Genomic DNA, 15,602 nt, shown 5'->3' with positions numbered 1-15,602 from the left:
CTCTCCTGCCACCACGTGGGAGTCAGGGATCAAACTCAGGTTATTGGGCTTGGCTGTCGTACTGGCCCAACAATTGAGTTCTTTTTTTTCAAGACAGAGTTTCTCTGTGTAATCCTGACTGTCCTGGAACTCACTCTGTAGATCAGGCTGGTCTTGAACTTGGAGATCCCCCTGCCTCTGCCTCCTAAGTGCTGAGATTAAAGGCATGCACCACCACTGCTGGCAACAATTGAGTTCTTAAATATGAAGATGAGGGCCTTCTAGAGAAAAACCTTTCTGAGCAAGAGTTAGATAACTCATGAGTCAGAGGCATCCAGAATGGAAATGTTTAAAAGGAAAAGTGGGTTTGAGACACAGTAGTACAGTGTCAGAGAGCATACTCAAAGAGCCACTACCTAAATGAATAAACAACTAAAACCTATCTGTGGGCCTAGGCAAAGCTGGATTAATGTATATCTTTCCAGCTGTTAAGTCTCTTCCAATCTGTGAATGCTTTGGCGATGAAGAGCAGATTCTAAGGTCAGCTGCTTCTGTTAGAGGAAGCAGCCTGTTAGGAACCCTCTGCTGTGTGTGTGTGTAGTCTCAGGAACTGCAGAACCCTTGGGGTCGGAAGTAAGAAACACAAAAACAATTCCTCCAAAGAGCCTTCTGTGCAACTGTTTTTTTTTTCTTCCAGTGATGCCATCTGCAATTTTGTCATTTGCAATGATTCTCCCCTTCGAGGTCAGCCTGTTATCTTCAATCCTGACTTTTTTGTGGAGAAACTCCGACATGAGAAACCAGAGGTGTTCACTGAGTTGGTGGTCAGCAACATCACAAGACTTATTGATTTGCCTGGAACTGAGCTGGCTCAGCTGATGGGGGAAGTGGACCTTAAGCTGCCTGGTGGGGCTGGCCCAGCCGCAGGGTTCTTCAGATCTCTAATGTCTCTCAAGCGGAAGGGTACGTCTTGTGTCTGTGACGGGCACAATTTTAGCTGCTGATTGGGCTTTACTCTCTCTCTTTTTTTTTTTCAAGACAGTGTTTCTTTGTGTAGCTTTGCGCCTTTTCCTGGAACTCACTTGGTAGCCCAGGCTGGCCTCGAACTCACAGAGATCTGCCTAGCTCTGCCTCCCAAGTGCTGGGATTAAAGGTGTGCGCCACCACCGCCGGCTACTCTCTTTTTATTTTTTAATTTATTTTTTGGTTTTTTGAGACAGGGTTTCTCTGTGTAGCTTTGCGCCTTTCCTGGAATCACTCTGTAGACCAGGCTGGCCTTGAACTCATGGAGATCTGCCTGCCTCTGCCTCCTGAGTGCTGGGATTAAAGGCGTGCGCCACCGCTGGGCTGTATTTCTAGTTTTTAGTCTAATTTTTTTTTTTTTTTTTACTTTTTGTTTACCAATCTTGTGAGAACAGTTAATAATGAAAGTAGAATGCTCTCTTTTTTTTTTTTTTTTTAAAGATTTATTTATTTATTATGTATATAGTATTCTGCCTGCAGGCCAGAAGAGGGCGCTGTATCTCATTACAAGTGGTTGTGAGCCACCATGTGGTTGTGGGGAATTGAACTCAGGACCTCTGGAAGAGCAGTTGGTGCTCTTAACCACTGAGCCATCTCTCCAGCCCTCAAATGCTTTTAAAATCATGGTTTTTGGACTGGTGAGAAGGTTTAGTAGGTAAAAACATCCACTGCCACCCTGATGACCTGAGTTTGAGCCCCAGGACCCACATGGTGGAAGGGAAGAACCATCTTTCATAAGATGTCCTCTAAACACCACGTTTGTCATCCCCCGCCTCCCCCCCCTGACTAAATAAACATGCGTAGAAAGAATCATTACATGTGGCCTTGTACTCTTTATGTGATATAGCCCTGTCCTATGATATGGTTTCAGAAAAAGGAGTGGTATTTGGATCTCCACTGACAGAGGAAGGCATTGCCCAGATATACCAACTGATTGAATATCTACACAAAAGTAAGACTACTCAAAGCTTCAGTATTCTGTGTTTAATGAAGAATTGCCAATTTTCCTCTGAGAGTTGGCTGATGAGTTAGTAAATGCCAACTACCCATCAACAAAGAAATGAACCACTGATTTTCAGGTGGTAGATTTTAAAAATATATTTCCCTTTGAATTTCATGTCCATTATTGATTTGATTTGCTTTCAAAGATGTAGATAAATTAGATAATGTCTATGAAATAATCATAATTGCCTCTTAGACAATTCTGGAAGAATTCCTTGTTCCTAAAGAATTAGGACATTTATTCAAGAAAGCATCATACTTCCATCTTCAGAGTTCTGTGATTAGCATACATTCTTCAGTTAATTCTAATTTAGTTTTTAGTAGTCCTGTGGGTTGTGTCATCTGAGAGCTCAGCACAGCCAAGAACTTGTAAAATGTGGAGCTTTTTATATGACTTGATACATTTCAATAACAACCGGACACGCCTTTCTGACGTACTGGCTGTGAGACTGCGGGAGGAGCACAACAGACTGTGGACTCACGTCTTCAAAGGGTTGGAGGCATCGGATTTGGGGGTTTTAAAAAGTTTATATATATATTTTTTATTTTGGCAAAAGGTAGATTAAAAACATAACCAGCCATCAGGGTTTTAAGATGGAGAGAATCCAAGTTTTCAGCTTGTTTGTGTGATTAGAATTCTTGGCTTCCTTCAGCCCAGCTGCTGTGTGGACATGACCTGCTGGAGCACAGGCATGTGTTGTGCAGTTTGGTGTGGGTCCCATTCATTCCTTTACTGTTACCTGCCTGGCCCTGAAATGGGGGATACTCAAAGATGCAAACATGGACAAGCTTCTTCCCGATCAAACAATGTGTCTGTCTTTTGAGATCTCCTTATGTGAGTTTAGAGCCTAGTTGGATGGGAGCAGCTCATTTGGAGTGACCTAAGCTTTTGGGAGGCTTTTACCTGCAGAGTAATCTGTTAGAGTCACACAATAATGCAGAGTCTAGGTTTATTCTTGGCTGAAGGAAACAGTTTATAGGAACCACAAAGGCCCATAGAGAACTCAGCTCCTTGAGAGTCTGTGAGGAACAAGGATAAAGGTCTTGAGATTTGGTTTTTTTTTTCTTTGACTGTTGGTTGTGTTGAATTCAGTATCCACTGGTACCTCAGGAGGATGGATGACCTTTGCAGGACCACCTTTGAGCTGAGTCTTCTCTAGGTGCTCAGGCCAAAAAGGGTTTAAGCTTCCCTAGAAATAGTGGTAAACCTCCTTTATAACGGGTGCTGTGGAGGGTCTTTAAAGGGAAGCCATGCTTTTACTATGTACATTAACCATGGTTCTCCTCTGTTCTCTTTTGGCTGTCCGTGCTAAGCAGACTTGCGAGTAGAAGGCTTGTTCAGAGTACCAGGCAACAGTGTCCGACAGCAGCTTTTGAGGGATGCTCTCAATAATGGGACCGATATTGACTTGGATTCAGGAGAGTTTCACTCAAATGATGTTGCCACACTACTGAAGATGTTTCTAGGAGAGTTGCCAGAGCCCCTGCTTACCCATAAACATTTTCATGTACACCTCAAAATTGCGGGTGAGTATAAGAAGTGAGAAAGAGATGGAAATATTTTTTTCAGTTTAGTGAAGTCCTTTGTGATCTCCTATTGCTTATTACTCACTGTAGTGCTGATACTGGCTCAGACTTCATGATCCTAATGTACTTACAACTCTTGGCTAGTTAAGTCTGAATTGATCAGCTGTCTTCTTCCTCTTCATCCTTCTCCCTCTGAAACATTTAAAAATTACAATTATTGTGTGTGTTCATGTGCAATGACATGATATGTATGTGGAGGTCAGAAGACAATTTTTGGGAATCAGTTCTCTTCTACCATGTGAGTCTTGAGGACTGATGTCGGGCATCAGGCTTGGCAGCAAGCATCTGTTCCTTTTGAGACATCTCACAGACTTTAAATGTTTTCCTTTGAAAAAATATTTTTTCAGAAGATTTATTTATTTTTATTTTATATGTATGGGTGTTTTTGTCTACCAGAGCAACAAGTGTTCTTAACCTCTGAGTCATCTCTAAATCCCTTTAAATGTTTTTGATAAATAAATTTCTTGTTGATTTTTGTATTTCAGATGTAGCCTACCATAGTACTTGGAACATTTCAATTGCTAGATAAAGGTGTGCCTCCCAGGTGGGGTGTGTCACTGGGTTTAGACCTCTCAGGTGGTTGCTGGTTCTGTGCTTTTGCCTTGGTTTGGAGTTTTTGCAGGTATTCCCATACCTAAGTTGAGGTCTTCTCTGCCTCTGCAAGCTCTTCTTTTAAAAGCATTATTATTTGCTTATTGAGTAGACAGTCTACTCCCATGGTCAGGATGGAAAAGCTTCTCTCCTACCCTGTTCCCTAGCACCAGTTCTTCCCAGAGGCAACCAGTGCTGTGATGTCTAATGTAGCCTTCCAGAGGTGTTTTGTACACTGTGTGTGTGTGTTTCCTTTTCTCCCTCTGTTTATGTAAAGGCAGAATATTATACACATTGTTCTGTGTTTCCTTTTTCACTTAGTGTATCTTGGAGACTGTTCTATTCTTAGCTCTTTGTTTTCTCATTCTTTGTGTCTATGTGGTAAGGAATTCATTCTTAAATTGCACAGCTATTATGCTACAGCAGGCTCTAAGTGCACACAGTGTCAAAACCCATGCTTAGTCTTCCACCCATGGCATTTCCTCTTTCTTCCCACGCCCTTTTCCTCTACCCTTTACCTTCTCTGCCTCCCTCTCTCCTTCCTTTCCTCCCTCTTTCTTACTACCCTCTCTGTGAGTCAAATGCTCTTAACCTCTGAGCCATCTCTCCAGCTCTTCAGCTGAGGTTTTTAAAGTCACCTTCACTGGCGATTTTAATAGTACAAATGATGATATGTTACTAATATGCATGGAATTTTACAGTTACATTTCAAAAAAATAAAGTTTTAGATCCTTGAAAAAGATTAGAGGCGGGCGGTGGTGGTGCACACCTTTAATTCCAGCACTCAGGAGGCAGAGCAGGAGGATCTCTGTGAGTTTGAGGCCAGCCTGGTCTACAGAGCGAATTCCAGGACAGGCTCCAAAGCTACAAAGAAAAACCCTGTCTTGAAACAACAACAACAAAAACCCAAGCGAACAAAGAATGAAAAAGATGAGAAAGTATAAATGTTATTTTATGTGTTAACATGTAGGATATTTACCTTATTTGCCTTCCTGCCGAGCTCCTCATTTGGTACAGTATCTGACGTCCTCTACTGTGCTGCCTGGTGACTCAATGCTCTTGAGAACATGGGAAGGTGTGGTACATTTGGAGAGGAGTCATCCTGTGTGTGATTCCCTCTGACTTACCCTTTAGCTACAACCTATCTGACTAGGGAAGAGAAGGGCTGACATTGTCAGAGGTGCGTGTGGACTTGATTTTAATTCTTTTGAGTAGTGCTAGGACATAATTGTAACTAACTTTTTGAGACACTGCCCAAATGTTTTCCAAAGTGTTTAAACTAGGGCTGGAGAGATGACTCAGTGGTTAAGAGTACTGGCTGCTCTTCAGAGGACCCTGGCTTGACTCCCAGCATCCACTTGGTGGCTCACAACAATCTCTCTGTAACTCCAGTGCCAGGGGATCTGATGTCCTCTTCTGGCCTGGGCAGGCAGTGCACATAAATGGTGCACAGACTTACACACAGGCAGAAGACCCCTGTAGATTTAAAAAGGACCCAGAGTGATCACACCATTGAACACTCCCACCTGCAGCAGAAGGTTAGTGCTCACGTTCCAGCATTTATATTGTCAGTGCTTTTGTTCAGCTCCTCCTAGTAGGTGGAAGGTGTTACCTTGTGGTTTCCCTAATAGACCATTCAAGCATGCTCAGGCTTTCTGACCCCTCGTATGCCGTCTCCTCCTTTCCTTTCTCTTCCTTTCCCCCATTCTTTACACTGACTGTGCATTGCTAAATTATGTCACACTCAACAATCCTTCTACCTCAGGCTCCTGAGTAGCTAGAACTAGAGGTGTGTGTCATCGTGCCTGGCTTGTGTGTGTTACTTTTTTGAAGGAATATCTATTCAGTGTTTTTTGCTGTTTGCTTGTTTTTGTTATTTCTTTGAGATAAGGTGCCACTATATATCTCAGGCTGCCTCTCAGCCTCCCGAGTGCTAGGCACACAGGTGTATGTCACCACACTTAACCTTCTACTTAACTCTTTCCCACATCTTAAAATTGGATTGTCTTTAGTTATTGAGTTAGATTGACATAGTATTTGTTGTGTTTTGCATTTCTTTCTTGTGCCAGGGCTCATGCTATGCCTGCTAACATGTTCATAGTCACACAGGAAGTACTTTGCAAAGCCCATTGCCTATTTCATTTTATTTTATTTTTACAGTGTTGATATTTGAATCTAGGACCTTCCTAAGGTATTAGCAGTTTTGAATTTCCTTTATGATTGATTATTTTATTCCTTCTCTTTATTTGGTGGATTGAATGGACAATAATAAGTAGCATTGACTTTTCTTTGGTTTATTCCTTCCTTTTCATTATTATTTGTTTAAGATTTGATGCAGTTTGATGATAAAGGAAATAAGACCAGCGTACCAGACAAGGAGCGGCAGATTGAGGCCCTGCAGCTGCTTTTCCTCATGCTCCCTCCAGCCAATCGGAACTTACTGAAGTTACTGCTTGATCTCCTGTATCAAACAGCGAAGAAGCAAGACAAGAATAAGATGTCCGCCCACAACCTTGCCCTTATGTTTGCACCCCATGTCTTGTGGCCCAAAAATGTTAGTATTGAGGGGAAGATCTTCAGGGCTTAGCTTTCTCAGGCTGGGCCCCTCCTGTGGTGTACATGGTGAGGTTATCAAGGATCCAAGGTCCAGCCTTCATATTTATGAGGTTAGGAGCTTAGGAGTCATCAAAGCTGAGGGGCCTGGTTCCTGTACACTGATAAGTCAGTCTCCAGTAACCCTGCATGGCTACTTCTTTCTGGAACATTCTAGTTGCTAAAGAAGCTAGAATATTTGTTTTGGCTAGACAGTGTGAATCCCATCTTAATAGGAATGTTCCTTGGTAACTCAGGTTGATTCCTAATGATTGAAGGATTAATACAAATTGATTCTAACGGTTTAGAGTAGAGTAGTGTGATCATGTGACAGTGCAGTCTAGCCTATTCCTATGGTTTTACTCTATATATTCTGTTTCCTTTCATAAGACTAAGTGTGCTTACTGGGGTCAGGGCCTCATTACTGGCTTCCATTTTCAAATAGTCTGTTAAACAAATGTTTGACCTGAACACGTGAAGCTCAGGTTCCTGCCTCTTCACAACACAGGCTTTGATAGGAGAGAAGATTATGAGTGGTTTATCTGGGTTGGAAACTACAGCCCAGATCTGTTACCTGTTTCTTCATACTTTCTGTGTCAAGTGGGCAGGGAGTAGCTGTTACCAGTTACCTCCTGAGTTGTTAGAGAAAACAGTAGAAATAGATTGTTCTAGTGACCAGTGGGAGGTTTTTGAGAGTATAAGAAATAAGGAGTCAGGTGGTGGTGTCACACGCCTGTAATCCCAGCACTCAGGAGGCAGAGGTGGGCGGATCTCTGTGAGTTCGAGGTCAGCCTGGTCTACATAGCAAGTTCCAGGACAGCCAGAGCTATTACACAGAGAAACCCTGTCTTGAAAAACCAAAACCAACCAACCAACCAACAAAACAAACAAATGAAATAAGGAAAGTTAAGGAGAAAGGTTTTATGTAATATTTTATCTTAGTAAGTAACAAGTCAGAATTAATGAACTGCTTTGAAATGCCAGGGGTGGGTTAATGGGAAGCAGATACACCGACAGTTATCTACATCAAGGAGCTCAAGTCTCATGGTGAAGGCTTTTGAATTAGCTAACCAAGTTCTAGAAGGCTGGGCTTGAAGCCTATCGTCAGAGTATGTGCTGTAGCCTGGGCTTGGCCCCTCCCAAACAACCAACTGAGATAAAACCTTCAGTGCTGTGGGAAAGAAACAAGCTGTGGTTATAAAAAGAAGCACGTGTGGGGCCTTGGGAAGAGCAAACAGATGATAGAGATGCTGCAATGCTTAAGGAGGCAAGAGAAACAAGAGAAGGGATCTATGGCAGTTTGACTGTATTATAGAAAGTTGTCAGCTCTAGTAGTGTTAGTAGACGGTTCTCTGGATGACCGCCTCAGTCTCTGCAGAGCCAGTGTCTTTGACGGCTATACAGACTAGCTTTCCTGCTGTGTGTGTTCCTAAATGCTCAGCAACAGCAGTGGGTCTGGGGGTGCAATCTAAAAAGGTCCTAGGTTAGATTTTCTGCTTAGATGTGTGTGAGCAGAAGTAGGAAATGAAGAAAGCTTAAGGATTTCCTGGTCACTTTAGGGACACACATCTGTGCTGCTTATGTCATTTCAAGTGGAAACTTGCTAACCCAAAGTGACGAAGTACTGTTGAGCACTTCCCAGTTTTTAATGCCCTTTTTTTTTGTCTCTTACCACTGACTAGGTCACGGCAAATGACCTTCAGGAGAATATCACAAAATTAAATACTGGGATGGCTTTTATGATCAAACACTCCCAGAAACTTTTTAAGGTAGGTAAGGGATGGCATTTGGCTGGGTAACAGGACAAGGAAGACGGGGACAGAGTAGGATCCTGGATGAGAGGCATTGTTTGGGATTGTAAAGCATAATGGATGGTGGGAGGGCTAGAAATAGGAGCCAAGTCTTCTCTGTCTTCTGGCTAACTTCCTTCATGAAAGGAAGCCAAGCTGGTGGTTGCCTAGTTTGATCTTGCCTACCTACCACAAAAACCCAAGTTTTGTGGGTTTGGCAGCCCCCTTTCATGTCATACTGTCTCTTTCAGCCCAAGCAGGCGGTGTTTCTGGGGGATTAGTTTCTCAAGAAATTTGTATGTCTTGTGTAGATTTCATGGATTTAGTCCGTTACACAAAAGCCGCATGTACTAATGTTTGAAAGTGAAGTCCTCTACTTTGGTTCTCACTGCCGAGCTGCAGTGTTTGAGTTTTCTGAAGGCTCCCTGCTTCAGGGAGAGGCTCCCAGCTGTCCTTGAGATAGGACCTTTTTAATTGCACCCCCAGACCCGCTGTTGTTGCTGAGCATTTAGGAATGGCCCCTGCAGGCACATCTTGGTCATTAGAGTGTAACTCCTTGATAGGGAATCTTTTGTCCTCTGGAGAGGATGAGGATATCCAAGAGCACCACCACCTAGTTCTGGTCCCCTCTTTTCTTTTATTTAAAGTAAACTTTATTATTAAAAAGCAAAGCAAAACAAAACAAAAACCCTTGCAAGCCAGGCGTGGTGGCACAGATGTTTAATCCCAGCACTCAGGACATCCAGGGCTACATAGAGAAACCCTGTCTCAAAAAAACCAAACCAAACCAAACTAAACAACAACAATAAAAAACCTTTGTAAATAAATAAAGATTAGCTCAAAGTCTATACAACTTAATGAACTTCTCACAGTTGGAATTGGTACTTGAAATGGTATCTGTGAAGCTTCATGTTTCGATTTTTCACTCTCAGGGTTGATTATATTTTATGCATTTATCCACCACCCAAACCAACAGTCCACAACAGAGTTAGAACTAAAAAACAATTCATTTACATCGTCTTCCATAACGCATGTCTACCACCTGTGTTCAGGCCTTCCTCACTCACTGTTAGCCTTCTTCCCTTTTGTTCATGTTATACTGCACCCACATATGCACTTGTTTACACATACATATATTATTGCTTAGACTCTGCATATGAGAGTACATGTGTTTATTTCTGAGTGTGACGTTGCTTAATATTATACATTCTAAGTCCATCCATTTTTAAACTCATTTTTCTTTTCTTTTCTTTTTTTTTTTTTTTTTTGTTTTGGTTTTTCAAGACAGGGTTTCTCTGTAGCTTTGGAGCCTGTCCTAGACTAGCTCTGTAGCCCAGGCTGACCTCAAACTCACAGAGATCCGCCTGCCTCTGCCTCCCAAGTGCTGTGATTACAGGCATGCACAACCACCACCCGACTGAAAATATTTCTTTTTTTGAGCTGAGGATCGAACTCAGGACCTTGCACTTGCTAGGCAAGCGCTCTACCACTGAGCTAAATCCCTAACAACTCATTTTTCTTTAGAGTTAAGTAGTAGTCTGTTTTTTTGTATATATCAAATTTTCACTATCCATTCATCTGTTGATGGACAACTAGGTCAATTCCAGTTCTTTGCAATGGTGATTAAAGTAGCAGTCAACATGGGGTGCAACTGTTCTATGGGGCGGTATGGAGTTCTCTGATTGTGCATGTCCAGGAGTGAAATAGCTGGGTCATATGGTAGATCTTTTTTTAGTTTTTGTCTTTTTATGACTGACTGACTTACTCAGCATAATGTCTTCAAACTTATCCATACAGTAGCTTGTGACAACTTTTCCTTTCTTAAGGCTGTATAGTATTCCATGTGTGTATATTCATGTCTTGCTAATCTATTCATATATGAATAAACATTTAGATTGCTTCTATGGTAAGCTGTTGTGAGTAATGCTGCTGTGAACATGGATGGCTAAACATTTTTTTTAAGATTTATTTTATTATGTATACAGTGTTCTGTCTGCCTACATGTATCCCTGCAGGCCAGAAGAGGGTGCCAGATCTCATTACAGATGGTTGTGAGCCACCATGTGGGTGCTGGGAATTGAACCTCTCTGGAAGACCAACCAGTGTTCTTAGCCTCAGAGCCATCTTTTTAAAGCCCTGCCTTTATTCTTTTTATTTTTGGTTTTGGTTTTTTGAGGTTTCTCAGAGATCTGTCAGCCTTTGCCTTCTGAGTGTGTGCCACCACTGCTTTGCTTCTGCCTTTATTCTTTTTGGTGTGTTTCCTAGATCGTATGGTTTTACTTTTTAAGTGTTTTTGAGAAACTGCCACACTGTTTTCCATTTCTCCTAATAGCATGTCCTTAACAACCCCTTTTCTCCTGATAGTTATTTTCTGATTGTTGTCCTAGTGGATGTGGAATGGGTCTCATTGTAGTTCTAATGTCTGTAAAGATGGGTGATATGGAACATTTTTTCATATGTCATAGTTACTTTTGTTCTATTGCTGACAAGATACAATGGCTAAGGCAACTTTTTCATTTTTATTTATTTATTTATTTATTTATTTGTTTGTTTGTTTGTTTTTCAAGATAGGGTTTCTCTGTAGCTTTGGAGCCTGTCCTGGAACTCACTTTGTAGACCAGGCTGGCCTCGAACTTATAGAGATCCACCTGCCTCTGCCTCCCGAGTGCTGGGATTACAGGTGTGCGCCACCAAGCACAGCTAACCAAGGCAACCTACAAAAGAAAGCATTTAATTTAGGCTTATGGTTTCAGACAGTCAGAGCCCATGATGACAGAGGCAAGTAGCAGGAACAACTGAGAATAGGAGGCCGAGAGAGACATGGGAAATGCTCTGTATTTTTATGTTGGCTCATGTGAGTGCCACGAGACAGGGTTTCCCTGTGTAGCTTTGAGCCTTTCCTAGAACTCACTTAGTAGTCCAGGCTGGCCTCGAACTCACAGAGATCCGCCTGCTTCTGCCTCCTAGTGCTGGGATTAAAAGCGCTCGGCTTGCTGTATTGGTTTTTTAAAACGTCGGCAACTACAGTGGTTTCTTCCTAGTTTCCCATTAGATCTGTTGAGGTGCCTATTTGGTCAAATATAATATTTTGGCAAGTGTTTGGCTTTCCATAATAATCTGTCCATTAGATAATGTTATGATTCTCTTTCTGTGGCCTGAAAGAATTGTAGTCCTATTAACTACTGAACCCTGGTGTTCTTTTATGTTCTACTCAGGCTCCTGCTTATATTCGGGAATGTGCCAGATTGTACTATCTGGGCTCCAGAACTCCAGTGTCAAAGGTAAGAACAGAAAACTGGTCTTCAAACAAGGGAAGGATTAAGACTAGTGAAGTTTTAAAACAAAGTGTAAAAGCTACAGCTCAAGCTTACATAGTCATTTGTTTTAGCAGGGACAAAGACTAAGAAGGAAGTTATGGAATTAAAATGCCCCTATGTATAATATGCTTGCTTATTTGCTTTAAGAGGTCCTCATTGGTGGATGATGTACTCTACATTAGTGTCATGACAGATCTTAAGTTAAAGTTTTTCATAAGATGAATTATATTTTTGTAGCCTATGATCTAAGCAACCTGTAAATATCAAATATATTATAGTAACAGAGGTCCAGTATTATGATTATTCTTTTTTAAAATTTTAATTAAAATATTTATTTTATTTTATGTGTGTGTAAGTTTACCACTTGTGTGCAGTAGCCTATGGAAGTCAGAAGGTGGTGTTGGATCCTCTGGAACTTGAGTTACAAGTGACTGTGAACTGCCATATGTGTCCTGGGAATCAAATATAGGTCCTCAGAAAGAGCAGCCAGTGTTTTAAACTACTAAGCCATCTCTCCCAATCCTAATTTTAATTAATTAATTAATTAATTAATTAATTGTGTGTGTGTGTGTGTGTGTGTGTGTGTGTGTGTGTGTGTGTGTGTGTTGGTGATAATATTGGGTCTTGGATCTTGTTTGAGTCCAGGGTCTCTCTGTGTAGCCCTGGCTATCTTTGAGACTGGCTATATAGAACAGACTAGCCTTGAACTCAAAGAGATCTGCTGCCTCTGACTCCTAAGTTCTGGGATTAAGCATGTGTGCCACCATGCCCAGCCTTCAATTTTTACTTGTGTGTATGGGTATGTGCATGGGTGCCAACAGAGGCCAGATATCCAGCCTATATCCACTTCTATATAATTCATTCTTATTCAAGTTCACTGATGTGGTTAAACTGTCAAATAGTTAAAAGATTTGACCACTTGCTGCTCTCGTAGAGGACTGTACTGTACTTTGGTCCCCAGCATACGTGTTGTGTGACTTGCCGCCATCTGTAACTCCAGCTCTGGGGAAGTTGACATCCTCTTCTGGCCTTCATAGGAGCCACACACACACACACACATACACACACACTCTCTCTCTCAATAAACAAGGAGAGGAAAGAGATTGTTTTCTAGGTTGCTTTCTGTTGCCATGATAAACACTGTGACCAAGGCAGCTTAGGGTTGAAAAGGGTTTATTTTATCTTCCACTTCCAGGTCACATCACTGAGAGAAGTCAGGGCAGTAGCTTAAACAGAAGTGGAAACCCTGAGTGCTGCTTGCTGGCTCACTCACTGGCTCATGCCTCGCTAGCTTTCTTGGATAGTCAAGGCTCACCTGTCTAGAGATGGTGCCCCCTACAGTGGGCTGGGCTCGGGCCCTCCCAAATCCGTCAGATATGGCCACAGGCCAGTCTGATTAAGGCAGTTCCTCAGTGGAGGTTCCCTCTTTCCAGTGACTGTTGGTTGTGTCAAGTTGACAATAAAAGCTAGCCAGCAGCATATGAGAGCAAATGAGCTTAGAGAAATAGATGATACTATTAACAGAAAGTTATGTAAGAGTATTGAGGATGTATTAATTTGCTTTTTTATAAATTTTTCTGTAGGATGATCTTGATCTGACGACCTCTTGTCATGGCATGTCCTTCCAGCTGGCAAGATCTCAGAAATGGAACAGGCTCAATTCTTGTTCTCAGCAGGAGGAGACCCAGCAGCATACAGAAGAGGCACTGAAAGAACTCTTCCAGCATGTTCATAACATGCCAGACTCAGCAAAGAAGAAGCAGCTTATCAGACAGGTGCCTGGGTGGGGGAATGGGGTAGGCTCTGGGGATCCCCAGAGAGCAGCTAAGATCTCACTTGGGTTTCACTCTCACAGGGAACAAGCTTTGGCTCAGCCAAAATAGCAGGCTAGTCCATGGGACCGCAATGCACTCCTGTCCTGGAGAGAGGTGTGCAAGTACTTGACTTTTCGAAGTTAACTGTGCTTAGAATATCTCCAGGTGTGCTTGGAGAGAACCAACAGTTCAATGGTCCAGAATTGAAATGCTCTATGTTTTCTAGGTAAATAATTTAATTTCTGAATTTCAACTTTCAGGTTTGCAGAACAGTAATAGTTACATGCCTGTGTCACACTTGTGAAGGTGGAGAGGATGGGCTGGTAGAGTGGAAATGGTAGCTCTTCCTGATGGAATTGTTTGCAGTTAGGAAACACCATAAAGCAGGCTCGAGTGTATTGAACAGGAATTCTAGTGGCTGAGTTTGCTTCTTTTGGGGTTTTGGAAGTAAGATTAGGCCTTTCATTTGCCATTTTGAGGACTCAAAGCATGGTGTGAATGAATCCTTACTGCTTGGGAATTTCTTGGGAAATTCATCTCAGTCCCTCTTGAATTTTAGCTGCGTAGGCAAGGTCAGTGCATTTTATTTGTTTTCCCTTCCTGTATAAACTCCCAGGATAATCAACACGCTAAAGGAAGGAGGTACACATGGAGCACAGTTGTGGAAGTTTCTGTCCACAACTGAGTTGCCTGGTTTGCTGTTGGGCATGTGGGAGGTTTGACATTATGGCATCAGCATGTGTAAGGGCAAAACAGTGTATCTCATGGTCAGGGGCTGTAGTACTCTTTGAGGGCATGGCCGCAGTGAACCAAGACTTCCCAGTAGGCCCTTCCATAGGATAGATACCTTCCACCCCTGGTCCCAGACCTGGCTTTGGAGGACACTGTAGACCCAAGTACAGCAGTCAGCTTTTTAAATTTCTTGTTCAGTTAGTACTTTCTTTGAGCGAGGTTGCCTTTATTTTTTTGGCATCTCCAGCATAGGGCAAGATATAAAAAAGCATCAGACAATGTTGGAAATTGAGCTGTTCTCAGCAGTTGACAAAGTCCTTTGTAAGTGTTTTGTTGTGGCCTTAGAGATGGTTTAGGGCTGCAGAACTTGAGTGTGGTGTCATATGTCTATAATCCCAGCCATAGGGAAGTGGAGACAAGCAGATCTCTGAGTTCAGTAACCTGGTCTACATAGTGAATTCTAGGATAGCCAGAGCTACACAGTGAGACCCTGTCACAAAACCAAACACACACACACACACACACACACACACACACACACACACACACACACACCAGTGAATGTGAGCATCAGCTAAAGACTATACACTAACTTACTGTGTCTTCCCTTTTTCTCCTGGAGATGCCTCTACACAAAGCGCTGTCAGCATTAAAAGTTTGCATTTAGTCTCTTTCCCTTCACAGCATTGCTGGTGGATGGTTAGAGAGCTTTAATACCCTAGGAACATTCTGGCTTAGGAATGTAGCTCAGTTGGTAGGGTATTTGCTCTACATTCATGAGGCCCTGGGCTGGATCTCTGACACCTCATAAACTGGGTATAGCTTTTTAGCTTTATAATGTCATGACTTGGAAGGTGGAGGCAGGAAGATTAGGAGCTAAAGGTCATTCTTGGACATACAGAGAGTTGAGGCCAGCCTCTGCTACATGAGATTCTACCTTAAAAAATAAATCCTGGCATACTATTTGTTAAACCGAGGACTGTCATGGGTTGTGCTAGTAACGTTCTATTTTCAAGGTACTTGATGCAAAACCAATTCTGGTTTACTGTCAGATCTGAGAGCAGTTCATGAGCATTCTGGATCTTGGTTTACTCTCCGTAAACAGGGATAGTGACTGTCCCTTGTGCTTCTGTGTTTGCTTATCAACCCACTCTCTACATCTACACAGACTCTGG

At 42.3% G+C, this 15,602-nt stretch overlaps 1 protein-coding gene across 1 annotated transcript in view; it reads left to right on the top strand.

The window, feature by feature from the left end:
* Arhgap19 (Rho GTPase activating protein 19) overlaps nt 1–15,602 on the top strand; it is a 41,918-nt gene that overhangs the window by 14,505 nt on the left and 11,811 nt on the right. Inside the window, exons 2-8 of the mRNA XM_036169360.1 lie at nt 677–942; nt 1,874–1,954; nt 3,322–3,531; nt 6,510–6,736; nt 8,457–8,543; nt 11,780–11,845; nt 13,465–13,656. Coding sequence (XP_036025253.1) covers nt 677–942; nt 1,874–1,954; nt 3,322–3,531; nt 6,510–6,736; nt 8,457–8,543; nt 11,780–11,845; nt 13,465–13,656 — 1,129 coding nt within the window. The remainder of the gene's footprint in view (nt 1–676; nt 943–1,873; nt 1,955–3,321; nt 3,532–6,509; nt 6,737–8,456; nt 8,544–11,779; nt 11,846–13,464; nt 13,657–15,602) is intronic.

Source organism: Onychomys torridus, chromosome 1, assembly GCF_903995425.1.
Source record: "Onychomys torridus chromosome 1, mOncTor1.1, whole genome shotgun sequence".
Lineage (NCBI taxonomy): Eukaryota > Metazoa > Chordata > Mammalia > Rodentia > Cricetidae > Onychomys > Onychomys torridus.
Note: the sequence above shows the minus strand (reverse complement) of the source record. Positions and strands in the feature narration are given on the sequence as shown.